This window comes from Pestalotiopsis fici, assembly GCF_000516985.1.
Source record: "Pestalotiopsis fici W106-1 unplaced genomic scaffold PFICI_Scf_4, whole genome shotgun sequence".
NCBI classification, from domain to species: Eukaryota; Fungi; Ascomycota; class Sordariomycetes; order Amphisphaeriales; family Sporocadaceae; genus Pestalotiopsis; species Pestalotiopsis fici.
Window position 1 is genome coordinate 1,721,078 of NW_006917094.1, and position 27,632 is coordinate 1,748,709.

At 49.8% G+C, this 27,632-nt stretch overlaps 10 protein-coding genes across 10 annotated transcripts; 5 read left to right on the forward strand and 5 right to left on the reverse strand.

The window, feature by feature from the left end:
* Positions 1-162: 162 nt before the first annotated feature.
* Positions 163-1,223, forward strand: PFICI_06514 (uncharacterized protein; the record flags this gene model as incomplete). The annotated part of the gene is made up of 2 exons (XM_007835095.1): positions 163-848; positions 917-1,223. 2 exons carry the CDS (start codon positions 163-165, stop codon positions 1,221-1,223), a joined length of 993 nt encoding a protein of 330 aa, XP_007833286.1.
* A 594-nt stretch (positions 1,224-1,817) lies between these two features.
* PFICI_06515 (uncharacterized protein) lies at positions 1,818-2,740 on the forward strand (the record flags this gene model as incomplete). The annotated part of the gene is made up of 3 exons (XM_007835096.1): positions 1,818-2,448; positions 2,513-2,601; positions 2,657-2,740. The coding sequence occupies 3 exons, from the start codon at positions 1,818-1,820 to the stop codon at positions 2,738-2,740; spliced, it is 804 nt and encodes a 267-aa protein (XP_007833287.1).
* Positions 2,741-4,758: 2,018 nt separating this feature from the next.
* PFICI_06516 (uncharacterized protein) lies at positions 4,759-4,989 on the reverse strand (the record flags this gene model as incomplete). Its single annotated transcript, XM_007835097.1, has 1 exon — positions 4,759-4,989. One exon carries the CDS (start codon positions 4,987-4,989, stop codon positions 4,759-4,761), a length of 231 nt encoding a protein of 76 aa, XP_007833288.1.
* A 798-nt stretch (positions 4,990-5,787) lies between these two features.
* On the reverse strand, positions 5,788-7,143 carry PFICI_06517 (uncharacterized protein; the record flags this gene model as incomplete). Its single annotated transcript, XM_007835098.1, has 3 exons — positions 5,788-6,572; positions 6,641-6,699; positions 6,893-7,143. The coding sequence occupies 3 exons, from the start codon at positions 7,141-7,143 to the stop codon at positions 5,788-5,790; spliced, it is 1,095 nt and encodes a 364-aa protein (XP_007833289.1).
* An 865-nt stretch (positions 7,144-8,008) lies between these two features.
* PFICI_06518 (uncharacterized protein) lies at positions 8,009-10,227 on the forward strand (the record flags this gene model as incomplete). The annotated part of the gene is made up of 5 exons (XM_007835099.1): positions 8,009-8,079; positions 8,151-9,048; positions 9,158-9,211; positions 9,267-9,945; positions 10,034-10,227. The coding sequence occupies 5 exons, from the start codon at positions 8,009-8,011 to the stop codon at positions 10,225-10,227; spliced, it is 1,896 nt and encodes a 631-aa protein (XP_007833290.1).
* Positions 10,228-11,424: 1,197 nt separating this feature from the next.
* Positions 11,425-12,387, forward strand: PFICI_06519 (alpha-L-arabinofuranosidase axhA-1; the record flags this gene model as incomplete). The annotated part of the gene is made up of 1 exon (XM_007835100.1): positions 11,425-12,387. The coding sequence occupies one exon, from the start codon at positions 11,425-11,427 to the stop codon at positions 12,385-12,387; it is 963 nt and encodes a 320-aa protein (XP_007833291.1).
* A 4,481-nt stretch (positions 12,388-16,868) lies between these two features.
* Positions 16,869-19,095, forward strand: PFICI_06520 (uncharacterized protein; the record flags this gene model as incomplete). Its single annotated transcript, XM_007835101.1, has 4 exons — positions 16,869-17,047; positions 17,403-18,079; positions 18,160-18,290; positions 18,340-19,095. 4 exons carry the CDS (start codon positions 16,869-16,871, stop codon positions 19,093-19,095), a joined length of 1,743 nt encoding a protein of 580 aa, XP_007833292.1.
* Positions 19,096-19,377: 282 nt separating this feature from the next.
* Positions 19,378-20,850, reverse strand: PFICI_06521 (uncharacterized protein; the record flags this gene model as incomplete). Its single annotated transcript, XM_007835102.1, has 2 exons — positions 19,378-20,154; positions 20,218-20,850. The coding sequence occupies 2 exons, from the start codon at positions 20,848-20,850 to the stop codon at positions 19,378-19,380; spliced, it is 1,410 nt and encodes a 469-aa protein (XP_007833293.1).
* Positions 20,851-21,720: 870 nt separating this feature from the next.
* PFICI_06522 (uncharacterized protein) lies at positions 21,721-23,612 on the reverse strand (the record flags this gene model as incomplete). The annotated part of the gene is made up of 4 exons (XM_007835103.1): positions 21,721-21,995; positions 22,087-22,978; positions 23,034-23,450; positions 23,502-23,612. 4 exons carry the CDS (start codon positions 23,610-23,612, stop codon positions 21,721-21,723), a joined length of 1,695 nt encoding a protein of 564 aa, XP_007833294.1.
* A 1,219-nt stretch (positions 23,613-24,831) lies between these two features.
* Positions 24,832-26,765, reverse strand: PFICI_06523 (uncharacterized protein; the record flags this gene model as incomplete). The annotated part of the gene is made up of 3 exons (XM_007835104.1): positions 24,832-26,267; positions 26,321-26,529; positions 26,635-26,765. The coding sequence occupies 3 exons, from the start codon at positions 26,763-26,765 to the stop codon at positions 24,832-24,834; spliced, it is 1,776 nt and encodes a 591-aa protein (XP_007833295.1).
* Between the last annotated feature and the right edge of the window lie 867 nt (positions 26,766-27,632).

Sequence of the window (27,632 nt, forward strand, 5' to 3'; positions counted from 1 at the left end):
CGCAACGAGGGCTTTTCTTGCATCCTGGTTTCAGCCGTGTACAAATTCTGCTCGACTCGTGGTGACGACCGCGTAATTAGGACAGCAGACCGAGCGACCAACGGCGCACGATTTGCAGAATCGCCTTTTCTCGATATCTCAAAGATTCGGATACTAAACAACATGGCACAAAGCTGGGTGAGACAACATGACGACGCTTTTCAAGGTATTCTGGGACCCAGCCCACAGTTGCATGTCCTCATCGAGGTAGACGAGTACCCATTTGCTCACGAGGCTGGCGTTTTCATCCCTGACACCAACGAGCTTTTCATCACCAGTAACCAGTTCTCTGGTCCCTCGGGGGAAAGAAAGGTCCAAATCTCAAAATGCGTGCTGGACAGATCAACAGGCCGCATGACTCGCGAAGAAATCTCGAATGAGTTAATTCAAATGGCCAATGGCGGCGTCAATTTCCACGACGGGATCCTGTTCTGCGCTCAGGGGTCAATGACCGCGCCCAGCGGGCTTTTTCGGATGGCCAGCAAGCCACCTTACGATACCGCCCCTGTCGTCACGAGCTTCCTTGGCCGACCTTTTAATTCCGTCAATGACGTTGTCGTCCAATCGGACGGCAGTATATGGTTTACAGATCCCATATATGGTTTCGAGCAAGGCTACAGACCCCCGCCTTCCTTGCCAAGTCAGGTCTATCGATACGATCCATCTTCTCAGGGCATACGCGCCATGGCAGATGGCTTCGGTCGGCCCAATGGGCTTTGCTTTTCGCCAGACGAAACGACACTATACGTAACAGACACAGACAGAGTTCATGGAGACGGCTCAGTTGATGATTCTCGCGTGTCGTCAATGTACGTAATGCCACTGTGACCACGTGATTATTGATTGTGGATTTGCTTATACTAGAAATCGTCTGCAGATACGCTTTCGATATTGTGCAGTACCATGGCCAACCGAGCCTGGTGAACCGGCGGCTATTTGCCATGGCAGATGCCGGTATCCCTGACGGCATCAAGTGTGATATGACTGGAAATGTATATAGTGGGTGTGGCGACGGGCTCAACGTCTGGTCGCCTGGTGGGTTTCTCCTGGGCAAGATCCTGGTTGATGGTGGTTGTGCAAATTTTTGTTTCGGGCGAGACGGCGAGGTCTTCATCCTCAATGAACATAGGCTGTGGCGTGCTCAATTAGCGCCCACTGTCAAGGGTGCATTATTGAAAATCTAGACACCTGATCAAGATCATAATGAACAGCAATCATCTAGATGCAATTCTGTAGGTACAGTAGCTCAACCAAGAAGGGATGAATTGCGCGACAGCATTAGCACTTAGCTCCAATCTTGTGTGGTGAAAACACATGAGAGCTAACAGGCTTCAGCATGGTGGCTAGTTCACATGCGACAAAGAATCCTGTCCAAATGAGATATTCAGAATAGATCCTAACGCACTCTATCACTTTCGTGACGCCCGGCTCGAGGGTCCAGATCGCTTCGAGGGTAAACGAAGCCATATTCATTAGCAAAATGTAGTCGATTTTATGCCATGTGGACTCAGAGGTCGTACGGATCTTGTCTCCCTAGAGAACCTCATTATGGCCAGAATTACTGTCCATTTTATCACGATATAGAATCACCCGTGGATGGAAAAGCCGTCGTCTCGAGGGCTTGGGTCATCTTTTACCAGCCTTTTCATGCTGTTGAAGAAAGATGCTTACCATTATATATCAAGGATAAGTGCATGAATTAACAACAACTTGAAGGGGATCGCTCCAATCGCTTCATCACATTCTTTCAACCATACCCATCAAGACCACGTAACACAATGGTTCTTTATCAGCCTTCAGATGTGAACATTCCCGTTCTCTCTCAGTTTTCCCTCAAAGGCAAGATCGCTATCGTCACGGGCGGCTCGCGCGGTATTGGTCTTCAAATCGTGACTGGCTTGGCAGAGGCCGGCGCCGACGTTGCCTTTATATACCATTCGAGGCTTGATGCAAACGACACAGCTGCATCATTGGCCACAAAGACTGGCCAAAGGGTACGGGCGTACCAGTCTGATGTGACGGACCGTTTGCGCATCGCCGCTACGATTAATCAGATAACTGATGAATTTGGCAATGGACACGTTGATATTGTCGTCGCAAACGCTGGCGTGTGTGCCAACGTCCCGTCTTTGGAATACACCGAGGAAAGCTGGCAGCACATGAACGGCGTCAACTACGATGGCGTCATGTGGACGGCTCTGGCTTCTGGGAAATTATTCAAGAAGCAGGGCAGAGGAAACCTCATCATCACTGCATCAGTCAGCGCGACATTGGTGAATACACCTCAGGTGCAAGCCGCGTATAACTCATCAAAAGCGGGCGTGGTTCAATTAGCTCGGAGTCTGGCAGTCGAGTGGGTAGATTTCGCCCGGGTTAACTGCGTATCCCCCGGGTACATCATGACTGAAAGTAGGTGTCACATCTCTTTGGTTTGCAATAGCGCTAGCAACAAGACTGCTGACGATGGCTCTAGTGTTGACAAGGCAGCCCCCAGAGCTGTTGAGCAAGTGGCTGGCCCAGATACCAGGGGGCCGTATTTGTCAACCAGCTGAGCTCAAGGGTGTAAGTTCTCATCAATCGGCGACGAGGTTATTCTGGCTTTTTTAACCATGTCTAGATTTATGTCTTTCTTGCCAGTGACGCATGCTGCTATATGACGGGCTCAAATCTGGTTATTGACGGTGGATTTACCATCCCATAGACAAAAGTCTCATTAAAGCAATCTGCTCCAATCTGTGAAATATCAGCATTGAGCACAATCACTACCGTACTGGAAATATTAGCTCAATCACATCCAGTAACCAGCAAAAGCATTAATGCGATAACTGCGCTGACGCTTGGCACCCCCTCTCATTTCGGACTCATCGAACTTCCCGTCTGTGAAATTTCAGAACCTGTAATGATGCGCCTTGACATTAAATACGGACGGAAGGTTTTTATATTATGAACTCCAAGTAAACACAACCGATCAACCACATTTCGTAGCGACGGGATCGGGGACGCAGCGGGTCATCAACATTCATCTCGGGAGATTCGTACCGCTCCGTACTGCCACTGATCGATGAAGCATGATCCCGCTGGTTTGTCACTGACTCGTAGAACTTTGCCAAGCCGAGATCCGCTACAACGAGAGTGTCCTCGTCGGAAGTCTTGCCACGGAATCGCAGGACATTCTCTGGCTTTATATCGCCATGGCGCCCATTCTGGTTATATAACAGCAACATACCTTGAGAGAATCCATGCATCTGTTCCAACACCCACTTGACTGATGCTCCATTCTCATGCGATCTCCAGAAATCGCGGCGGTTACCACCCTCTGCTCAAGGAAACACAAAATTGGTCATCTCTTTGTTCAAAAGCAAGGACAGGGCGGAGCAGATGGGGATGTGACAGATAATGCATCTTCTCCAAATTTCGAAACTCCCTCCCGAAGTAACGCTTCCAGGGCAAAGCCATATTTATTGGCAAAATATAGTCATTTCTATGCCATGTGGACCCAGAGCTAGCCCGGAGAGGTGTACATTCGAAATGGTAGGTTATGGTTGCGTCGATAAAAAATCTAATCCAAATCCCAATTTTGCCAAGTTGTTGCCGAGAAATTCGAGATCACTGCCGAGCCTTATATAGCCAAGAACATAGCATCACCCCATAACCTTCTGTAGATGCCATAAGGCTGTATTCCTGGTAATATGTTTTGGGATGTGGCTGGTTCATGGCTGACTTGCCATCACGAAAACCCTCTTTCGAGTGTTGGTTTCATGTCGCCGACTACATGGTATTGAGCGTTATGTTTTGTTGTCCAAATCCACTTGGGACCAACAGTTATCCTACATTAACTGCCAGAGAATGTTGGTGTCGCCAAGGCGCGCCACTCTGCAGGTGCTTACTTACCTACCTAACCTAGGTAAGTATATTGTCGTCTCACCCTATATAAGCGACTAGGGTCACCAACCCGCTTCGTTTTTCTGACTCTTCTCAGTTATGACCGCATATTCTCCAAACCCTCCATCACGCGGTCATATTTTGGGGTCCCGTAGATCTCCACACCGACTCACCCATAGTATTCGCACAATCATGCTGCCATTTCAATGGAGCCTGCCTCGAAAGACAGTGTGCGAAATGGCTCGCTGCACAACACGGCGAACACCGCTTCTTGGGAGCTCCCTCGAGAACAGCTCAATAAAATGACGCAACAAGAGTTGCGCGATTGGGAGAAATGCAGGATTCTGGACGAATATAATGACCTGCCTCCAATACCCCCAGAGCTTTCGTCACCCGAGTATATAGTTGACGGGCAAAGCAGCTATAGCAAAGACGATGCGTTCTTGGCGTTTTACGATTATTGCGCTCGCGGAAACCTCGAATTAGTTCGGATTCACGCCCAAAGCTCCAAGGTTCAGCACGCCAACCTACAATACGGCCTAGAGAAGGCCTCACATAATTTTCAAATCCCAGTCGTGCGTTATTTCCTATAAGAGCAGAGCACGCAACTGCATACCCGGGCTTTTGTGATACAAGACGACATGGAGCCCCCTGAGGAGGAACGAAGCATATTCTCTTATAGCAGTCCGAAGCTGAAGGACCTCCTTGAAGCGTTTCTGGACAATGGGTGGCATCCTAACCAGGTTTTCGTACCCGAGGAAAAGGGCAGGCGCAAAAGAACCTTTGTAAAGAATAGGGTCGCGATTCATTACCAACGCTGCATAGAAGACCTGGAAATTACCGCGACTCCTTCTCGAGCACGGCGCCGATCCGACTATCGCCCGTCAAGTCTACGTATCGGAGGCGCTTTTGCACTATCCTTGGATGGCCCCAATAAAGCGCAAATCGGGGGATGTACTTCACACGGCCGTCGAGATGGGATCGACCGAGGCGGTTGACCTTTTGGTATCCCATGGCGCGAAGCCCGAATACGGAGGTTCCCTGCACCGTCTTATCGGGGGATTCCATAGTATGGAGACTGCGAGCCGTTATGCCATGGCCGAGCACATGCTCAGTATCGGGGATGATATAAACGGGCTTAGGTACAAGTGAGTGAAATATCTTTTTTCATCGTGCCAGACTGCACATACGATTCCTAGATGCGTACGAACCAACTTTGAACGCGAAAGGCCTGCTGGTAGCAGACGAGTATTATTGGAAAGGTGGCTGACCATGGCTTCCCGCCGTTAGAAATTATATTATCAAGGCATATAGCATTATTTCCGCGGGCGGATCTGTCCCGGTGACACCCTTATCCCACACAGTTTCATTGCGAGAATGGGCCTGGGTCGAATGGCTTTTGGAAAGGGGAGCTGACCCTGAAGCCCATGATCGCCGAGCGTTCCAAATTTGGGATACACAGCTCTATTGGAGGGCACATACTGACCACCCCGGGGGCCCCAATGAAAGGCCGGAGAACGATGATTGATTCGGCTGATCGAGAGGACAAAGAAGAAAAAGGATCAAGCCGGGTGTACTGTTTGATGGGATCTAGTCACATTCCAGGAGTAGAAAGAATGAGGGCCTGTTCTTGATTCCTGTGTGATCTATGCCTGGATGACAATGTTTGTGGGCAAAACTTGTGCATGCGTGCGCTGAACAAATCAGACATGCAGATTTTATACTAGTTGTCCATCCTGTTGATGGTCGAATCACACTGACACCAACAGAGAAGAATGTACTTTGCCATGTATACCCTACGCAATCCGTCTAGTCTAGGATGAACTACTATGGAGATGACCAGGGACGGTAGCAAAGCCCTTCCGATCACCTATCTTCGACCTTCCCATTGATCCTTTCAAACACCGTGTGCACTGCACTCCACTTCAAGCTCCATACTCCATCGTGGTCTGCTCCGATAACCTTCGCGCTACTGTAGTTAATGACATCCTCATTTCCTGCTTGCCAACATTGATCAAACCACAGAGATCCCCTTGAACCAGCATTACCAACAAGAGAATCGCTCTCGGCGTGGAACACATCAATTCTGAGGTTTCGGCCGGTACTGCGGAGAATTTGGCTCAACCGTGGAACAAGTTTGTCGTAGTCGCCCCAGTCGCCCCATCCCGCTTGGCTAAAACAGCCCTTTTGCAAGAACATGATAGCATCGGTTGACATTCCTTTTATGTTTGAATCGTAAATCCGCTGGATAATTTCTGGCCATACTCTCTCTTCGAATGTGCGGCTGCTCTGGGTATGCGAATTCCCAGCACTTTCAAGAGCTGGCGACGGCATTAGCTTGTTCACCATGGCGTAGCTCACCCCAACGCTGAGGCCAACCATGGGACCGACATGGTTGTTAATGAGCCTTGCGATCTTATCAACCTGGCCAATAACACTGGATGGAAAACATTCAACAATGGACATCATTGTTGATCCGGTATGTGAAGGCAAGATCCACGGTGATCCGATGGCAATGTAGCCGGGGTTTTCAGGGGGGAGTATTTCTGGGTGATGAACCAGCATGTCAAGCGCGGATATAGTGCCTCCGCTATGGCATCCGATGGATACGTATTTAATATCCAGATGTCTGAGTAGTGCTAGAATAGTCTCTAAAGTTTCATAAAGTATTTGTCAGAGCATGCCATACTATTAAGGACAGCGCGGGCTGTTGGAATACCTCGCCATAGACTCATTAAGCACTCCGGCTTCACGATATCAGTACCGCCCACTCCGGGTCTAGCAACACTCGGAGTTAGCTATTGCTTCTTCTTCTTCTTTTTTTTTTCTTTTTTTGGTGGGGGGAGGGGGGGGGGGGGGGGGGGGGGGGGTTTCAAGATATATGTCAAAGAATTTCGAACGCCGCCAACTGGACATATTCACTCTGGTAATAGCTTTTAAAGGGAGGGTGGAAATGGCCCCGGATCTTTACCTGTCTGGATTGATGATTCGGATTCTGTGCTGCTTGGCAAGCTCGTCCTTGGCAACATGAACTAGTCGCGATCCTAACAATGAGCCAAAAAAGAGGAAGACGTTCTCGTTTTCAGGGGCCTCCTCGTTTCGGTATCCGTAGTCGCTATACTGGACAGTGAACGGGTTTGCGCGGCCATTGGGCAAATCTGCTGGTAGCACAAAGACCCTGTCAAATCGGGGATCCTGGACAAAGGCTTGCGGTGTACTCATCGTGGCTCAGGAACTCAGGACTCTGCAAATCTCATCAGAGACCGAAAAACGTATTTGTTGCAAGATGCAAAGTGACTTGTCGGACAAGGCAAGACGTCCATGATTGAGAAGTGCCTAGGGAGCGAGAGAGTTATGGGCAGGGTCGCGCTGACCTGCAATCTGCAGGGAAGCTGTTGCTTTTACGGGCTGGTGTAATACATCCATGGGAGTAAATACTGCTCTCTTGGCAACTTTACCCTTTGGAGCCCCTAAGCGCTGCCCAGTGAAGGGCTACAGACCGCCTAGAGGATGCCCAGGCACTTTACGCCCGGGCGCCTTAATTGGCAGGTCGAATCGCCAAAGAGAAAAGGGCAAAAAAATACGCTAGCCGCGGAGCCCCGCGCCCTCATTATCATGAATGGGCCAAGTTATGGACGAGTCTACCAATCGTCGGAGTTTGAGTGGGAGTAAGTCGATCACAACTGCTAGTACATTTGCTAAAGTTGGCATTATGCTAGGCATCAAGTGAAAACATATTGTAATAGGATTATGTGTATTCTAGTGCGTATGGTCGTATACTTGCAAACGGCAATATTGAGATTTATATTGCAAAGAACAGCTCAATCCTTTGAAAAAGTAGAGGCAATGCTACCCCACGCCCCACGGAGAACATTTGAGGGTGACAGCCTGGCGTGTGGGGATCGCTGTACGCTGGGCCTAGCGGAGCGCTAAGCTACCTTAGTTACAATTCGCATCGGTGCTCTTTGCATGTGGTAGGGTTGCCTAGGTCGTGCGTGGTCATGCGCCCGGACAACAACTTCAGCAATATCATTTGGCCACAGGCGACTCTTGGCCTGTGGATATTGAGAATTGCTCCAACACAACCATGGATGGAGAGAAACGATTCACCAGAGGTCGGCTGTCTCGAGGCAAAGGGCTGCGGAAGACGACTGGTTGGTGAGTTTGCTGGCACCACGAGTCAATGCTCGCCTGTGATTGTGGGAAAACAATGGTCTGATCACAAACAGTGCAACTTGTCGCAGGCGCCGTGTCAAATGCGACGAACACAAGCCCTCTTGCAGCAATTGTATCAAGAGTAAACGGACCTGTTCCTACGAGTCGCAGCAGCACCGACAGGATATACGGGAGTTGAGCACACCCAAGCCCACGAATGTTCCCGCGCAAGCGGTCGCGACAGCAGCAGCAGCAGCAGCAGCAAGTCCCGCGGCTTCACACTTAGGAGATGAGCTGACGATAGATCATGGTTCACCGCCCCTCACCCACTGCGCGTGCTGCAACCTGGGAGACGCTTGTGAGAAGGCTCGGCCCTCGATAATTACCAGCCCCAATCAGTATGTGATATGCCGCAACAATGACGGGCTGGTATTTGAATCTACTCGTAAGGCAGGAGATACCTGGGCCACGCCCAAGGGACACGACGCTCCTTACGATGTTACATCCGCCACCGACAGTCCTTCGAACTGCATCTCAGCTGGGCCGCACCATGAAGACATCGCTCCTCGGTCCTCTGCTCATGTTGAACATGGGATCACCGACTCGGTCGCCGTACGCACAGCCGTGTCGAATGGCTCCAATGTTGAGACTGCCACAGCCAGGTGGCTTGGGCTTCTCATTGGTGATGTGACAGCCAACGGCCTTTTATCCGAAATCAATGAGGAAGGTGCAGGAATTAACATCTTTGGAAATTCTACTGTCCCTCCAACGACCTCAGCCACCAGTCAGCCAAATGGAGTTTATCAGTCGGAAGCATCGGCTCAACCCAATCCTGCTTTGATGGAGCGATTCATCAAGCTTGGGGGTGAACAGATGCTAGAGAAACAAGCTTGGCACTCAGAAAATATTATTGAACTGCTCCCGCATGAGAAGCTTCTGCTCCAGAGTTTTGTGAGGCATATCAGTCGTTGGGTGAGTTGGCCATATGATTTCGTCATGTTTGATTTCTTCATTCAATCAATCTTCGTTCCAACGTCGCAACATGGACAGATGGAACCGATGACTAACAATTACATGTAAGATGGACTTTTTTGATCCTAAAAAATCGTTTGGAACATTTGTACCACGGCTAGCAGTAAGTCATCTTTTCTCTCGTAGTATTGGTCGCACGGAATGTTCAACTTCAAAAGATGCACAATGTAGGGTTGATGAACGCTATTCTTTGCCTCGCCGCGCGGTATTCCATTGTACGATCGACCACGGCTCCGCAATTACAAAAATCGCAGTCTTTTGAGCAAGTGGATGCCATACAGTACTATTACAAGACACTACGTTACGTCCAAGAAGCGATGCAATTTGATACATATAAAACAAGCTTGGAACTCCTCTCGACGACGTTGGTTATCTCAACTTATGAGATGCTTGACGGGGAAAGCGTCAACTGGGAGCGCCATCTACAAGGTGTCTTTTGGATACAACGATCTCAGACCATACATGGCGACTCGAAGGGCTTGAGAGCAGCGGTTTGGTGGGCTTGGCTCTGCCAAGATGTGTGGGCTGCCTTCCGAGAAAGGCGGAAACCATTCACGTTTTGGCGGCCGGTTAGGGGACTGAGCGAGTTGGATCCTCATGAGCTGGCTTCTAGGTCCGTCTATTTCTTCGCGCAAGCTGTGGGCTTCTGCTCTAAGACGGGTCACGATGAAGACGGCGAAAACGACTTGACAGCAAAAGTTCTTGAAGCTGATCACATACTGCAAATGCTGGAAGATTGGAGACAGCATCTCACAGTCGAATTTGAGCCTCTTCCCGCTCCTGAGACAGAAGCGGACGCGATTTTTCCTGCTGTTTGGATCCATCCATCCACATTTGGTAAGACATCGATATTCATTCCAAGGCTGCAGTCCGCTCACCTTGACAGGAATTTCTATGCAGCTATACTACTGCTCATTGATACTAGTTGCCCTGGAGCGACCTCTGTTGGGAGGGATGAGTGAGTATCTCGAACATCGCAGATTGCTCTCAAAGTGTATCAGGATGATCTGCGGCATTGCCAAGATGCAAGATGATTACGAGTCCAGTGTTTTATCATCACAGTGCTTGTACATTGGTGAGTGGACGATCGAAGCCAACTATGAAGAATACAGAGGTTGATTGAGCTAGCTGGTCTATACATTGAAAGTCAAAGAGAACGCAATGAGGTGCTAGAAATGTTGTCCGAAAGACGAGACCGCTGTGGCTGGCCCACAAAGTCACTCGGCCAGGAATTGTTGTCGAAGTGGGAAACTCAAGATCAAGCTCGCACATGATAAAGTATCAACAACCAAAAGCTCTTTTTAGGGATAATTCACGCAGCATCTCCAACAAGCTGCAGTCATTTATCATGGGTCCAATGGCACAGAGAAAGAAAGCTCTAGGGAAGGATGAGACCCGACCGCTTGTCTGCATTGTGGACTTGATGTCATATGACATCTTACCCGGTCTGTTATAACCCAGATTGACACGGATGCAAACTTTCTCTCTGAGAAGAGAAGCTGATGGGACATGTTTCTCCAGCGCCAGAATACGCTCAAGGGTTAGTGTTTACCACTAGCGATGCCGTCGATGCTAGTAGTCCACATCATGGCGCAGGAGCTTACGTTGGGATAGACGATGTCCCATGAACAGTCATTGTATGCACTCATGAAAATCATATTTTGTAGTCCAATCCGAATGATCCGACAAATACGATCAACACGAGAAACACGAAATTGAAGGCCCATTGGCGCGCATGAGAATTAGTGCATATCGTATTACCCGTGAAATTACCCATTGACGGAGCCAAGTTGACCGATGTTACCATGGCCATGAAATGATTGGACTAAGACTTGCAATTCTCCGACTGACTTTTTCCGGGTTGCATCTAGACTACCTAGGTACCTGCATTACCTGAGGTCAGCTACGAGATTGATAATGGTAAAACTGCCCCATCGGGGACCTGCCGTCGACTATGCACCCCGCAAATGAGTGTCGAGATCCAGCATCATCCCGTCTTCAGATGTTGTGATGCTACATTGTATGCTCATCGTGAGCCCATGGGGCAGTAGGGTCCGCGCTGAGATGCTAAGATTTCGATGGAATCATAAAATTCCGCCGCTGGAAATTTTTGGTTTTGTTTTCTTTTTGAGGCGTCTTGATGAACCGCTCCACTTAGGCAAGAGCATATGGGAATTAGAGATTCTCTGCTTCTTGTTAGTGCAGTGGCAAAGCAAAAGGGCATGTATAAAGTCGACGAGCGTTTCTAATGATGTCGTCTTTCATTCTATTAGCATGCAATTCTGATCTGCGAGTCAATCTGAAGCATTCGCCGCAATGAAATTCTCGAACCTTGCCGCCAGCATCGCGTCCTTGACGACCGTCGTGGCGCAGTCGTGCTCGCTTCCATCAACCTACAGTTGGAACTCGACCGCGGCGCTGGCCACTCCAAAATCTGGATGGGTCTCGCTCAAGGACTTTACCACTGTTGTGTACAATGGCCAGCACCTCGTATACGCGACGTACCATGACACCGGCTCTACCTGGGGTTCAATGGCCTTTGGTCTCTTTAGCGATTGGAGTGGCATGGCGTCGGCGAGCCAGACGCAGATGACCTCGAGCGCCGTGGCGCCAACCATCTTCTACTTTGCGCCCAAGAGCGTCTGGATCCTCGCCCATCAGTGGGGTCCGACGACTTTCTCTTACCGGACTTCAAGCGACCCGACCAATGCGAATGGATGGTCGTCAGCACAGCCGCTGTTCACGGGAACCATTTCTGGTAGCGGCACAGGAGCTATCGATCAAACGCTCATTGGAGACTCCACAAACATGTATCTGTTCTTTGCCGGAGACAATGGCAGCATCTACCGGGCCAGCATGGCCATTGGCAATTTCCCTGGCAGCTTTGGCACGGCCTCGACGGTCGTCATGAGCGACTCGTCAAACAATCTGTTTGAAGCAGTCCAGGTATACACGGTCTCCTCGAACCAGTACCTCATGATTGTCGAGGCCATTGGGTCCAACGGACGCTACTTCCGCTCGTTCACGGCAACGAGCCTGGGCGGCTCCTGGACGGCGCAGGCCGCGACGGAGAGCAACCCGTTTGCCGGCAAGGCCAACAGCGGTGCGACGTGGACCAACGACATTAGCCACGGCGACTTGGTCCGCACCAACCCGGACCAGACATTTACTATTGATCCGTGCAACCTGCAGCTGCTCTACCAGGGCCGCAGTCCTTCGAGCAGCGGCGATTACGGTCTTTTGCCTTATCGACCTGGTGTGCTGACGCTGAAGAGATGAGTAAGGTCCAAGAAATAGTAGGAGAGCGGGCGACGTGGCTATGTTGGGAGAACAGACTGAAGGCAGAGTTTCCAAGGAAGATAGTTAAGAGTCCTCGTCGAAAAAAGCCTCTGTCCACTGTATTCATCCGCTAGTGAAACTAATGTGTTATGTCTTGCAAAATGCCGTTGCCTCCTTCGCCTCGCGGGATCCCAGCGGAGTGTTTGGTTCATGAGAAGAGTCCCGTTCAGCGGAAATGTCTTTATGGCAAGTCATACAGTTGCTAATTCTGTGCCATATATTCATACCTCACTTGATTATTTTGGAAGTGTTTTTTTCGTTGGTATGTGCGAAAACTGAGGTGGCTTTCGGGACATGCTTTGCTGAGTTGTGTTTCATACCAAATACACTCGGGTTGGCAGACGTGCTGTATATCAGGGAGCTCTAGCTATTCCGTCGAGATACTGTTCACTCTTGAAGCGGGTAGATGGTGCTTTTGATTTCCTTTTCTTCCCTTGTTCCATCTCGCTGCTGCCCCTGGATATAACCATTGCTGCTCTAGGTTTATTCGTAGTCAAATCTGCAAAAGTCCATGTCATTAATGGAAAATATAGTCTCAAAACGGTGGAAGATGCCATGATGTTATAATAAAACCGATGTTCTTTCTTGGGACATGACAGCCACATTTTGATTGGCTCATTGCTTACTGGTCCTCAATCAGCAATTGGTTTTTGTCAAACATGGAAGCGAATTGGAGCACATCTATCAAGTTGTTTGTTAGAACTCTACTTCAACTTGACACGGCCCAATTTGGTCCAAAATGCTACATGATGACGAAGGTCGAGCATTGTGTATATGTGTTTACTCATTAGCACCCGTGTGTATCATCCTGCCAATTGAAGTACACTTGTGTCGATTAAGGCAATCAATCACCATAGCCGCGAAACCCACTTTTGCTGATTTCTCTTACACAGTAGACGGGGTTTCCAGTACGGTGACATGGTATATATGCCATGAAAACCTTGGGTCGGCGCATTGTGATTGCAGTGTACAGGTACTTGATTGTGGCGCAAAGGTCCTTCTTGCCAGGGCGGACTGAGCTTGGCCCGACCGTCCTATCGGCGTTCACAATCAGCGCACAAAAACCAAATAGGAAGCCGTAGGTTTGGCGAGCGCGAGGCAGGAAATCAGAAGATGTTTCATGGGGAGATGTGTTGTTGTTATCAGACAAGTAAATGGGGCTGTTGCATGGGAAAATTGTACAGTTGAACTTTGAACGTCCTGCACGTCAAAAAAGCATCGCTGCTAGGTACCTGTGGACATTGTACGGTCTGCACCCGCCTGACTGGCCACGACTCTTAGTGCCAATCACCATGCCCGCGAAAGACCCAGACCTGTTGCGTTTGATTGCATTCAAGATTCAGCAAGACACCAGGAATGATTTCTGTCAAGAAAAAGAATCTCATTTAGCTTCCAGATAGAGAAGAAGAAAAAAGCTGCTTACGTTGACCAAGAACGACATGATCTCATCACTGATCACCTTCTTTGCACTTCCCTATGTATGTGGGCGCTAAAATGAAGGCGGTCTGGTCTGTGGTACCTATCCCTATCTAGCTCCAGGGCTGCTAGTAATGTACACAGGAGGTGAAAGAGGGTTGACTCGGCACGGCACCAGGTTCCCCGGGGGCTCCAGTGATGCGCACAAGTTGAAACTGGCACAGTATTTACGGCCCGGATGCGAAAGATGCGAGAGAAAGTCCGAGCAGTGTGGCATGATCTACATTCCGGCGGTGATCTTTGAGGCTGAGTTGTATCAACGAGACAAGGTGTTCTTCTTCGTTTTCCAGAACCACCTAATAAACCGGTTGCAATTAACCTCCACTGTGACATGGCCGTGGCCACATGCATGCGTGATATCCAAAATCAGCCGTCTCCGGTTGGCGCCTGCGCGCGCATGTACCTAATTAGACAACTAGGCAGACGTTTAAGGAAATGCGATATTCTCGGACTGTCGCCACGATGATCGACCCTAGGTAATGAGGACTGACACGGAAAAAATTCCAGACCGGTTGCTAGTCTCAACTTTCCATTCACTCTTGCGTTTCCCTCATTTTTGTTATTATTTTTCAAATCTCCCCGATGCAATGTTTTGGACGCTCCAACCATGTAGAATGCTACGTCTTAATGACGAGATTCTTTCTCCATGACACAAACCGGTCCAGGTGCAACATTAGGTAATCTCCTCGTATGGAGCAGCAAGAATATACTATCGATCTAGGATGATATAGGGGTCTCGTGCCGGAAAAATGCTGCCAATTGGTGCGTTGCTGTTGCTAGGTAGGCGGCCTATTTGCTGCGGGGGTTTGGGGCTACGGCAGAGCTAGTCCTAGAGTGAGCCGGAGCTCCGCCTGCGCCCCAATCTGTGAAATTTAGATGGGATCTCTCCAAGCTACATCGGGAGGGTCTCGAGTCCAGACTCGTCCAATGGCTCAGGGGGAGATCTACCTTCCATCCAAGGTCCAACTTTTTCTGTTTCATGGCGAGATCAAGAAAAAGATTCTAAACGTCTGCAATACGCCCAGATCGTCAGGGACTCTATTGTCTCTCCTTTATCAATGTTACCCTTTTTACAAGAAAATCACAGAAACTGGCCACTCACGGTTGAGATGCGTCTGGTTTTTCAACCACGTGGCATGCAACTCTGTACGTACCTACAAAGGATGCATGCCAAGTACATACTTCGTACAAACAGGCAGGGCTCGTGGCCTACATAGTAGTACACTACCTCTGTAGATAAAATAAGGAGGTCTGATGATGAGATTTTCAGTGCGCAAGCCACGAGTCGTCGCCATCAAAGTGGCCAGTAGTTCGTAGGCTCTTACTATCGTGCCAGTACGACTGGCGCATGGTTACGTACAAACTTGGCTGGTCATAACGGCATTGCCCTCTTGTTCTCCTCTTTTCTCAGGGTCCTGTCCCACTAAAACTTAGTCAGTTCGTAACGATGTTCGTAACAGTATGGAGCCGTTCCTCTCTAATCCTCGGGTTCTCGAAGTATTTTTTCGGATTTTTTTTTTTTTTGGCTTTTATTCTTGGTTGAAGACCCTAGCTGAGCTAGCAGCTAAACGCAGACAGGGGATGTACGTATCACGTTGACGCCAATATGTAGGCCCGCGGGGTAGCGCCAGTAGCTTCTGTGATTGGTTTCTTGGTCCCAGTTCCACGGACGTCATATGCATGGAATACGTAAAGGGGTTCGTTCATCAGCTGCGTATCTGGCGATGGAGAATGAATCCAATCTACGAGCTACAGCTCGTCGCTTAAGGTGCTGTAACCCGCCTACCACACCTGCATAGTAATCAGTCTACCAAACCGCTTGGCATGTGCTACCTTGGACACCCGCCATCTTTGAAGATGGCATGATTTAGTCGATGGTCCATTCGATGCATGTACGATTTGTTGAGAGAAGATTACTGTTATGATCGGCATGGATTGTGTCGGCTTTGAGGACAGTTCATCTGCTACCAAGTACCACGAAAGGCACTGGCTGGCAAACCATTTTTGGACCACCCAGCCGTGTGTCTCGTAGGGGTCCAAGAAAAGCATGGAAATAGCCGTGAGCCAAGACCAGCCAGTCCCCTATGGAGCAGCAGGGGTGGGGATATTGAACTGCAAAGGTGCGCAAAACAGGTAGGCAGCTGGAGCATAGCTTGTTCCCTAGCTCTTGGAGATTGGCGATTTGGCGATTGTCGGGGCCTAGGCGCACTACTTGGCATAGGCGTACGAATAATCCCTCTCCAGCGTCGGTTCTTCTTTCTTTGTCCAATCTTCCAAGAAACGGAGGCGAGATTGAGCACGCAGGCGAAAAGCCACAATGCCCACCTCCGTCCGCGGGCGGTGGGTTGCGGGCATGCCAGGTAGGTTAGGATGGTCGGACATGGTGCGCTCCAAACGCCTACTGTTAGGTTAGCTGCGTCCCCATCCTCCTGGTTGATGTATATCGACATGGAGAAAAACGTGTCGTCCTGTTGACAGATTCGCCGCCGCCAATTACTTGGCTGAGTTTCCCCCAGCGTCGTCTCCATGAGCCATTGTCCATCCCCTTTGCCGACCAGCTTCCGTTTGATCAAAAGTTGACCTACTCGCTTGCCTTTCTCTTCGGTCCTTTCCTTCTTTCCCTATTTGCATTTGACCGAGGCATTCGTTTGACCAAAGAAAGTGATTGAGTGGTGCTGCAGCAGACCATCATTCATTCCTTCCTTGCATATCAGCACCCAGCGACGCTGCTACCTCTTTCCGACTTGTAAATTCCTGTCGCTCAACACATAGTGCATTCGATCCATTGGCGAAAAGGATTAGCCATTCAATCGACTCCGCGACTCGATTCCCTAGACGACAGGTCGATACCACAAGTCAACGCAACACTCCCTTCACAATCACCTTGCAAACGAGTTGAGAGGAACCCACGCGCTTCTCAAACATCACATCGCCGATCGCCCACCATGGATCGCGACCGCACCATTACGCGGTGTGAAATCGAGAGCAAAATCGCCGACGGTCAAACTCTGGTCATTTTTGAAGATTACGTTCTGCGACTTGACTCATGGCTCAATCGACACCCTGGCGGACGTCTCGCCATCCTGCACATGGTTGGCCGGGATTCGACAGACGAGATCAAGGTGTAAGTGTCCGTTGAGTGCTCTTTCCCAAAATCCCATTTCCTTCGGCCGTGACGATATCGCCTGGCATCATCATTTGGAGCTTGCAAGCGCGAGAGGGAAGAAAAAGAAAAGTTGCATTCATTCGCCCGCCTTTATGGCATGTCACGGGGAAGAATGCAACGATTTTTCATCGCATAAAAATAAAAAGGAGGAGAAAGATTGCAAATGACGGAGTTGGCTGTTGCCGTGTCTAATAAAATGTCATGGCGCGCTTCGCTCTCGCTGTCGCGGTTTTCGCGCGGGGCGTCGGGCATCCATAAATCCCCTAAATCCGAACAACGAACCAATTGCTGACATATGATCACCCTAATGCAGGTACCACAGTGAGACCACACTGAAGACAATGAAGGCCTACCGGATTGGCCGGAAACCTAATGGACCCTGGATTAACATGACACCACCCATCCGGGGCGGCGTCTACACAAAGCAAGAAACGACAAACGCTACTGTTGAGGACGATGTCAGCGATTCCAGCAGCACCGATGCAGATGCCGACGCCGACGCTGAAACCACCGATGATGATCGGTCGCATCTTTCGGATCGGACCTCTCTCACCTCGGAATGCAGCAGCGTAGATGGCGATGCATCGGCTGAGCTTGCGGCTGATCAGACTATCACAAAAAGACGAACAGCAAAGGCCCAGAGCCATGCTGACAACGATGCCAGCACATCTGCACTCCCCACAGTCTCTGCTGCCGAGTGGACTGAAAAGTGCATCCAAGATGACATTGATCGCGACATCTCCGAGTATCCATCGTTGAACCCGCTGGTGCAGGCCGATATCGTGCAGAAATACCGCGAATTACACCAGAAGGTGCAAGATGCTGGCCTATACAACTGCCCGTATCTCGACTACGGCAAGGAGATGGCTCGATACACGACTCTATTTGTCTCATTCCTCGTGGCTCTACGATATGAATGGTACATGACCTCGGCTGTCTTCATTGGCCTTTTCTGGCATCAAATCATGTTCACCGCACATGATGCAGGACGTAAGTTTCAGTTTGCTCTCTACACAGTGCCATCTTGAGGCATCAACTCGTTGAGGCCATTGCTAACCTATCCTCTTTAGATGGCGCCATTACGCACAACTTCTCATTCGACTCCCTCATTGCCATCTTCATCGCTGATTTCTGCTGCGGCCTTTCCATGGGCTGGTGGAAGAGGAGTCACAATGTCCACCATTTGATCACAAACCATCCTGTAAGTTGTCTGGAATATATAATTTTGTGCCACATCTGACCCCAACCAGGAGCACGACCCGGATATTCAGAATGTCCCTATATTTGCAGTGTGCCCGGAGTTTTTCAAGTCCATTAAATCGACTTATTACGATGGCTTTGTCTTCGCTTGGGACGCTGCGGCCGATTTCATGGTCCCCTATCAGCATTATACCTACTATCCCGTCATGGCCATTGCTCGGTTCAATCTCTACCTTCTCTCATGGGGTCACGTCCTGTCCAAGAAGTCTTCATCGCTCGGTAACACCACGGCATGGTGGATTCGTCCAACAGAGATTACGTTCATGGCCTGTTACTGGTTTCTCTATGGATATTGCCTAGTGTGGTGCGCTCTCCCCACTTGGACCATCCGCGTGGCATTTGTGCTCGTCTCGCACATCGTACCGATGCCTCTTCATATTCAGATCAACCTGTCTCATTGGGGTATGCCAACCTCGGACCTTGGTGAGACCGAGTCGTTTCCCCAACGCCAGCTACGCACCACGATGGATGTCGACTGCCCGGCTTGGTTGGACTTTATCCACGGTGGACTGCAGTTCCAGGCTGTGCACCACCTGTTCCCGCGAGTGCCCAGACACAACCTCAGAAAGGCCCAGGTGTTTGTCAAGGAGTTCTGCAAGGAAACCAATATCCCATACACCATTCTCACCTTTACAGATGCCAACAAGAAGGTGCTCGGCAGGCTAGAACAAGTCGGAGAACAAGTCAAGGTCCTTGTTCAATGCCAACAGCACATGGCAAGGGAAGGAGAGATGGGCCTGCATTAAAAGATTTTCAAGGGTTTTGCAATCCTTTTTCTTTTTCACGTACTAGAGCGAGCTTCACAGAACTATGCGAGTTAGAAGTTATAGGAAACAAACGATTGACATTAATTGATTTTACAACACGACTCAATATAATGTATCTATGATGTGCATTCCGCAACTGCAATTCCGATGGTATGCCTTCTCAGAATAAGGAATAAGATGAATTCCCTCCAAATTGATGAAGTAGGGTCGATGATAGGAGTAACAGTGCTAAGTAGATGCAAATGCCAGTAGTCCTTCATCTCAGCATGCATTCTCTACCGAGTCGGCGGGTGGGATATATGAGAAAGGTGTGGCCAGCTTGAAAACGCCATGAGGATCATATTTTTCCTTCAGCTCCATGACCGACGTGAAGTTATCTCCATAGACCTGTTGCAACGTAGTACGACCAGGCGGCGTCAGGTTGATATACGTGGACGGAAGGATATTGCTCGATCCAGTCTTCAAGAGCTCGCTGACAAAGTCTGCCCCCCAACGCTGAGACTCGTGTAAGCCTTCTTCTGAGCGTGGCGTGGCTAGAAGCTCAAGCATATAGTGTGCCTCGGTTACAGCAAACACAGAGTCATGCACACTTGCTTGGGCCGGCTTGGGTGCGACATGAATGGCGAAGCCGTTGCCCACGTACCGGGGCATGCATTCGACGTACTTGGCAATGACGGCAATGCACTCGTCGGTCAACCTTCGCAGACTAACGGTGTTGACGGAACCACGGCCGTCTTGTGGGATCGCCCTGTTAAAATCGCCCATGGCCTCGAGAATTGTCGTCCGACGGACGCCGTTGTGTAGATTTCGACCTAATTGCGAGACTCTCTCTAGCCAGCTTGTGCCGGCTGCTTCATTATCCTCACTCCACATGAAGTGCGAAAGCAGTTTCAAACCGTCTGGAGTGCATAAGAATAGAGGCGCCACGCACAGGGGGTCTGGCCATCCGTCGTCACGTAGACCTTGAAGACCTTGGCAGTAAGTCGCTACCGTGTTGATGACTTTGCTGGTGTCATATACCATGAAGCCAGAGAGGATCTATTTATTATTAGCACTCTGCAATTTGGGTCGATTGCGGATTCGAGGTCAAAGCATGCCAACCTTTGTGAGTGGGCGGACTCTAATGGTCATCTCCACAATGATACCAAAGGAACCACCAGCACCTCGAATGCCTCTCAACAGGTCACTATCTGCATCAATGATTTCACCCGTGGAGTTGACCACCTTGGCAGCGAGAATCTGTTCGAAACCGTACCCAAAGTTGGCCGAAAATGGACCGTAGCCACCATAGGTCGACCACCCAACATAGCCAATGAAGTGAACAGTACCGGAAGCAGTCACGACGCCCTCCTGGGAAAGACTCTGCACGAGAGTACCGGCGAGGATTCCACCACCGATCCTGGCAGAGGTCTTGCTCTCGTCGACGTGACAATACTGGACATCGCGCATATCAATCGTCAGGGCGCCGTCGACTTGCGATTTGCCAAATAGATTGTTCCCGCCCGAGCGCACGACAAACGGCACGTCGCGCGCGACGCAAAACTTTACAATGGCGGCGACGTCGTCGGCGTTTTGCGGCCGCGCAATGGCGATTGGCACCGCCGGGTTGTCCACGATAAAGGTGGCACGCAGCGCCGCGTAGTCGGGCGACGACGGCACGACGTAGGGGATATTGGGGTGCTGTTGGGAGAATTCACGTACGGCATTTTGCCGTGATTGGTCTAGCGAGGCCATGCTACTAAAGTCAGTCTTGCTCCGAGTCTTCTTTGGTGCAGAGATGAAGCTGTCTGGTGTGCATTGCTAGATAATGATCGTGCTAGTTATACCTGTATCTACCTACCTAAAAGGAAGACCCAAAATGGTCCATAACTTCGGGATGTGGGATTGCTCAAAAGGGTAATGAGATGACTATTTAGGTATTAGTGTCCATCTATAGGAGCTGGTTACTAGGTATGATCCCGACACTGCCGAATGTATAGGGGAATTCGTTGGATTTATAGTCAATCTCGGGGTAACTCCGCCCGGGGGTTTCAACGATCTACAGATAACTACTACTAATCTCCACTACTCCCGGTGCACTAGCCGTCCAGTCACGACGGTCCTGTCCCACTGGAAACTTACGGGGACACACGATTGATCATAGTCAAGCTACCTAGTAATAATGAGAGTTCTATCAATTTTATTCGTCGACGGCTCTAAAAGTAAGGTATGGGCATATGCCTTTGCCATACCCAATGTGCATTAACAGTGCTTGTGCAGGGCGCCGTCGGTAGGTGGGGGTGGGGGTGGTGGCATCGGGGTAATAATCAGCCATTTCTACATGAGATCTATGATAATGAATACACAAGGGCAGCTATTCGCGGGCGCATGATAAGTTAACGCACAGCCCTGTTTGAATGCTATTGCTGAGGTATATAAGAAAACAGTACAAGTCTCCGCATCTGGCTATGCGGTAAAACTGCGGGGCTTTTTTGTAGGTGTTTTTAGACTTTCTTTGTGTCTTTTCCTCATGGAAGGAAAAGTAGTATAAAAAAACAAAAATTTGCAAAATAGTGAAGTGGGAAATGTGGAAGGAAGGAGAAAGAAGAAGAAAATTCCCCCATATTAAACATCGCGCCACCAGGTACACCTAGTCTCGTTAATGCCACTTCTCCCGACCTGCGCCCCTATCTCCGCGACCTTGAGGGTGGAGTGATTAGAACCCCAAACGGGGTAGGTCTGTTCCTTACTGTCCAACACGGGTATTCCAATTTTGACAAAAGTAGCAATCGATCTCTGAATCAAATCCTGTGCTTGTGGGAATGGGACCGGGCTCGTAGGGTCGTTGAAAGTATACTTCAAATCCTGAGTATGAAAACCTGGCGGGATACCGAATTCGTCTGCGATGGAATTAGTTCTTCTTCTTCTTCTTCTTTTTCTTTATTTATCAAAAAATGGTCAAAAGAAATAAGACAACAGAGTTTGACTTACAAGCGTAGCTGTTGCCGCCAACAGCTTGATTCAAAGACTGAAAGTGGCAGAGAATGACCGCCTCTTCCCAGAGCGCCATCTGTCGAGTGGCCTGATCAACGTAGCCGAGCGAGCCATCAAAGTTGGGAGGATACAACGTTGCACTCAGATAATCTGTCTGTGCCTGGTCGAGACCGATAATTGACCTATCTAGCCAGGCCCTAAACTCGTCTTCGGTTCGCACAGTGGGATCATAAAAGAAACCACCCTCGAACAAGTTATGGGAGGACAGTACCTGTACGGATTTGTCATAGGCGCCGGAGCTCAATGCCTTGCCTATAGTGTTGGGCATGAAGGTTCCATCCAGGACAGGCCCGAAATTGTAGTTTACGGCTGGTGCAGCATCGATTTGCACCTCGTTTGCTCTGATGACGTCCGATGAGGCCGCCCGTCTCGCTTCATCGAGTGTGCTAACATTGAGGGCGGCAAGAAAGTCGGAAAAGGCATTGGGCACAGGCTGTGCGTTTGGCATGGCGGCGGGGCTCTGGGCAATGATCTGGGCAAATGGTGCCGGTCCCTTCTTACCACCAAAGGCAGCTGTCTGCAAGATCGCGGAGCCGCCTCCGGCCGATTCGCCCATGACTGTTACTCGCTTGGCGGATCCCCCAAACAGATGGATATGCTTCTGTACCCATTCGAGGGCAAGCCGCTGATCAAGCAGGCCGGCATTCAAGTCTCCATCGGCTGCAACCTCGGGACCGGCGAGGAAACCAAGCGCTCCGAGACGGTAATTGAGAGCGACAAAGACCATGCCCTCATCGCTGGAGTCTGCTTGTGCCAGGAGCCCATCGGGAAAGAACACGGGTGTCGGGGCTCCCGTCTTGGATCCCAGTGTGTAGCCTCCACCGTGTATCTAGATTCATGTCAGCTACGGGTAAAATAAATGGTGCGAGAGGGGGGCTTGGTACCCAGACGAGAACCGGAGCACCGTCGGACGACTGACTTGACTGGAGATCCTGCTGAGCCCTATCAAAGATCCCTTTTTGAACATGGACATCGAGAAACAGGCAGTCTTCGGTAGTCTCGGCATTCAGCTCAAGCTCAGGGATTCTCGCAGTAGCTATAGCCTCTTCCCAGGCTGTGAGATTGAACGAATTCCGCGGGTCGGAAAATTTGCGAATGGGACCATATGCTTTAGCCTGCCACACGGGCATCCCTTGGGGGCAGTTTCTCAATTCAGACCCATTCCTAACGGCGGTCCGGTCGATTTTCGGGGCTGCAGGCGCGCGAAATCGTCGTTCTCCCGTTGGAGGTTGTGCATAGCGAATATTCTGGAACAAGTAGACCTCTGAACTCTTGTTGTATGACAGTGACTGATGGAGTTCCTAGACAGGTCAATCAACACCAGTTGAACATAGTGAGCGACCATGACTCACATATCCTAAATCAATCACGGGGAGGTCCTCTTTTGATCCGGTGGTAAATGTAGATCCAAGGACTGTCGATAGCATCAGGAGCGACGAGCTCACAATAGCACGAAAACGCATTTTATTTACTGGGTATGTAGATGAGAAAGCAGGAAATGTGTCAAAATTGGGAAAAAGAGAAAAGATAAAGACAGAATCCATGTAATCGCCTGCGCTTTTGCGAGGCTTTATACTAGCAAATGCGAATACCAGTATTATCTCATGTTATATATTCTTGTCCGATGCACCCACCACTTGACAAGTCAATCATTCATTGTCCCAAAGAAGAAAGTTTCTGCTGACCACATCTGTCAATATATAACACGAGCCCCATAGTTTTAAGCAAAGTCTATGTCCATTTTGAGACAATGAGATGGACATTACCTGATCATATTGTGTTTTGCCCAATGACGACTGCACGGTCTTTATTCCGTTGTGGTGGCTGTCAGCGGCTGGTTCTGATGCAATGTCTACAAGCCACGCAGATGACCTAGTTCGACACTCCGGTTCAGTTTATTCAGAATGTAATCCCAATGAAGACCACAATGACAAATATATGTATCACTCCAAGGAAGTAAGGTACAAGTAGTACGCTAGACCATTCCAGGGAGTGTATATACCATAAGGTCGAATCAACCGCTAGCAGGTATGCAAGTCAGACAATCTGACGTACCTAGGCGATCTTACTTACCATGCACAGCCACCCGGAACATGGAGCTATCCGTGATGGCAATGAGACCTCGAGGTAAGCTTCTTTTGATAAGTGACAATCTACCAACGGCGAATATATCCGCCATTAGCTTTGCTTCTCCGAGTCAGGAGCAATAGACGACCATGAAGTCTTGTGTAATCCTTGCGAGGACTTTGGTACTTCTCCATCTTTGGCTCGAAGCAAAAGCTGCGAAATAAATCTTGATACTCAACGACATCTAGACCAATTACACAAAGACCGGAGCATAGAGCTGGTTGGGACCTTGGTTCAGACTCTGGTCCGCAACGACAGACTAAGATGGTCAAATACCACTCGACTGCTCACCTAAATGATAGAAAGACTCACAAGAGACCAAAACAGAAGTAGCTTGATGCATCGTCAAAATTCAATATTTACTCCCTTTTTTTCTTCTCTGATTGTTGACAAATAGGGGCTTGTGGGCAGTATTGCGCAATCCTGAAAATGACCAACCACTTTCTTTGGTACAGAGTCACACGCAGCAGGAATAATCTTTCGACAACAATGCAAAATTGATTCTTGTATTGGAAAACATGTACATGAAATGAAAGAAAAATTCACCCCATGTCCTTACTGCTTTCCTCGGATGAAATCCGAAGCCCGCTCTGCAACGGCGTAGAGCGTCGACACAGAGTGGCCACATACCTGAAAAGGCACGACAGACGCATCAACAACACGAACATTACTGGTTCCGTAGACCCTGAGCTCAGTGTCCACAACACCACCCTTTTCTCTGGGCATCATGGCCGCGGTACCGACGGAGTGGAAGTTGGAGCGATAGGTCTCCTTGATCCAGGACACCCAGGCCTCGTCGTCGGCCGACGCGGATACAGTCTCAATACCCGGCGATACTTCTCCAGAGTTGTAAGAGGCAAATGGCTCGGTTGAGTAGAGCTTTCGGACGTAGCGCGCCACTTCAGCTTGAGCTCGGCCATCGAACTCGAGCATAAAGTACTTGGGGTCAATGGCGGCGGCCACACCTGGATCGCTGCTGCGAATGTGAACGCTACCGCGTGAGAATGGTAGAAGCGACCAGAACTCGGATGCCCACTCGGTGGAAGCGAAGTTGATGAGGACTTCGGCAAAAGGTACCTGTGACTTGAAAATGAGGTCGTATTGCAGCTCATAGAACTCCAGGAGGTCGGTCGGCCGCGTAACGTTGCCATTCGCCGAAGCCACGCGTGCGGCGTAAGAAGAAAGGTTAGCCTTGACCTGCTGGGCAAAGCTTGCCGTCTGGTTGCCAAAGAGGTGGCTGACTGAGGGGTACGCCACCAAGGCGGTCTTGTCTGCCAAGGTGTAGTTGTTTGCGAGGCCAAAGTCGATGCCGTTGTTGCTCTGGTCTTGCAGGTTCTCGCCCACTGTCGGGAGATCAACAACCACGTCGATTCCATACTGGCTCAAGATCGCGGGGTTTCCAATGCCAGAAAGCTCAAGAAGTCTCGGGGAACTCAAAGCACCGGCTGAGATGATGACCTCCTTGGTGGCCTTGATAGTTTTTGTCTCTCCGTTTGAGCTAGCGATCGATACTCCCTCGGCAGTGGCACCGTTGGAGCTGTTTGATGCCCAGACGAGCTTGTTTGCCCGGGTGTTGAGAAGGACCTTTAGATTGGTGGCGTTCTGGTATGGGTAGTAATATGCCCTCGCCGCATCTTCTCGGACGTTGAGTTCTTGGTCAATGTGGTAAGGGAAAACGCTGAACCCAACCATACTACCACCGTTCAGGTCGGAGTTGAGCGAAAGACCCATTGCATCGTAGGTGGAGGCAACATCATTGACAAGAGAGGTGTTGGTCACGCTGTAGGGCCATCCCGTCAGGAGAGGGCCATCGTAGCCATGGTCCTGTGCTTCGTAGCTTAGATGTCCGGCAGCCTCTCGGGCCTGGCTGGGGGTTTGGAAGTGCTCGCTCTTGAGGTAGTAGGGAAACAGATTGTTCCAGTTCCAGCCTTTGTTACCGACCAACTCCCACGCATCTACCTGGGCCGACTCGGTTCGTGTGTAAGCCATACCTTTCAACATGTTAGCATGATACGCGACTGGCCAGAACCAACCTAGGACCAACCATTGATAGTGCTGGTTCCACCAAGCGCCTTGCCAGCGCGGAGGGTTTGGGCCTTTCCATCGGCATATGTCTGGTTCACCGATTCAAAGGCATAGTCGATGTCAGTGCCAAATGCCAACCCATAGCCGTTTACGTCCGTCACATTTTCGTTATCGTAGACAGAGTCTCCGGCCTCGATCACAAGGACGGACACGGTCGGATCTTCTGATCTAGGGAGTCGAAAACTGTTAGCCTTGGTTGTTTTTCCTCGAAAATGATGCAAGTGGTTTCATCTCAAAAGTTGCCGAAGAATGTTCCTGTGTTTCAGTACTTACAAGCGTTTCGCAACAACCAGACCACTTGTACCGCCACCAACAACAATGTAGTCGACTACATCATCAGACTTTCGTTGTACAACACCGGCAGCAGCCAGCGGCAATACGCACGTCAGGATTTGGATGCGCATGGTGTCTAGATCGCTTAAAAACTCGCTAGCTCATAGAAACGATGTTGCAGCACTACCAAACGACTGTGTGCTTGGCTCATACCTGACTCTCCTATATACCCATTGGGCCTTTGCTGAGCTCCATAGTCAGGAATCATGTCTTTGAGAGTGAGTATCGTGGATCCGAAGAACTTTCATCACCCAAGTACCAAGGTAAAGGGAATATGGGGCCAATTTCCTCGCGGCCCGATAAGGAGGTTAGTCAGCTCCGAGCATTTCTGACATACAGAGCCATGAATAATGGTGAAAGGCTGCCGATTACGGCAGGAACCAAAAGAGTGGTATCAAGTAATCGCACCGTCCTGGTGGTGCATGATGCTTATTCGAGATACCGCCATCCTTGCCACTCCTCCCCCGGGGACGATCGGCGCCGTCTGGAGGGTACCGCTCCACTAGCTCAATATGATCTGGACCTTGCGGTCCCGGTCGGTCCGGATGTTCGCCATGTGAATGGAATTACGGAATATGACGTTTAGCCATGAAAATGCCTGTATTTCCGGTGCGGTGCGGTGATGTTTTTGTTTTTGTTACTCCGAGACGGCCTGAGAGCTCGAGAGACGGGTGATGATTTTGTCCGGCATACTTGGACTGAGGCATCGCCGTTTGCAGCATTGATACTTTGAATGCTCAACGCAGGACTGTAGGCAGAGCAACATGGCGGCAAGTTATGCTCCTCCCGAGAGCTCTTGCCATGCCAAAGGAGCTATAGCTAATGATGTCCATCCTTGTGAAGGTGTCTTCAGGTATTTTGCACCAAGTTGAGTGTTGGTTCTATTGGGTCTCTCGAGATGGCGAGGTCCAGGGAAATTGACAGGAGCCACTACAATG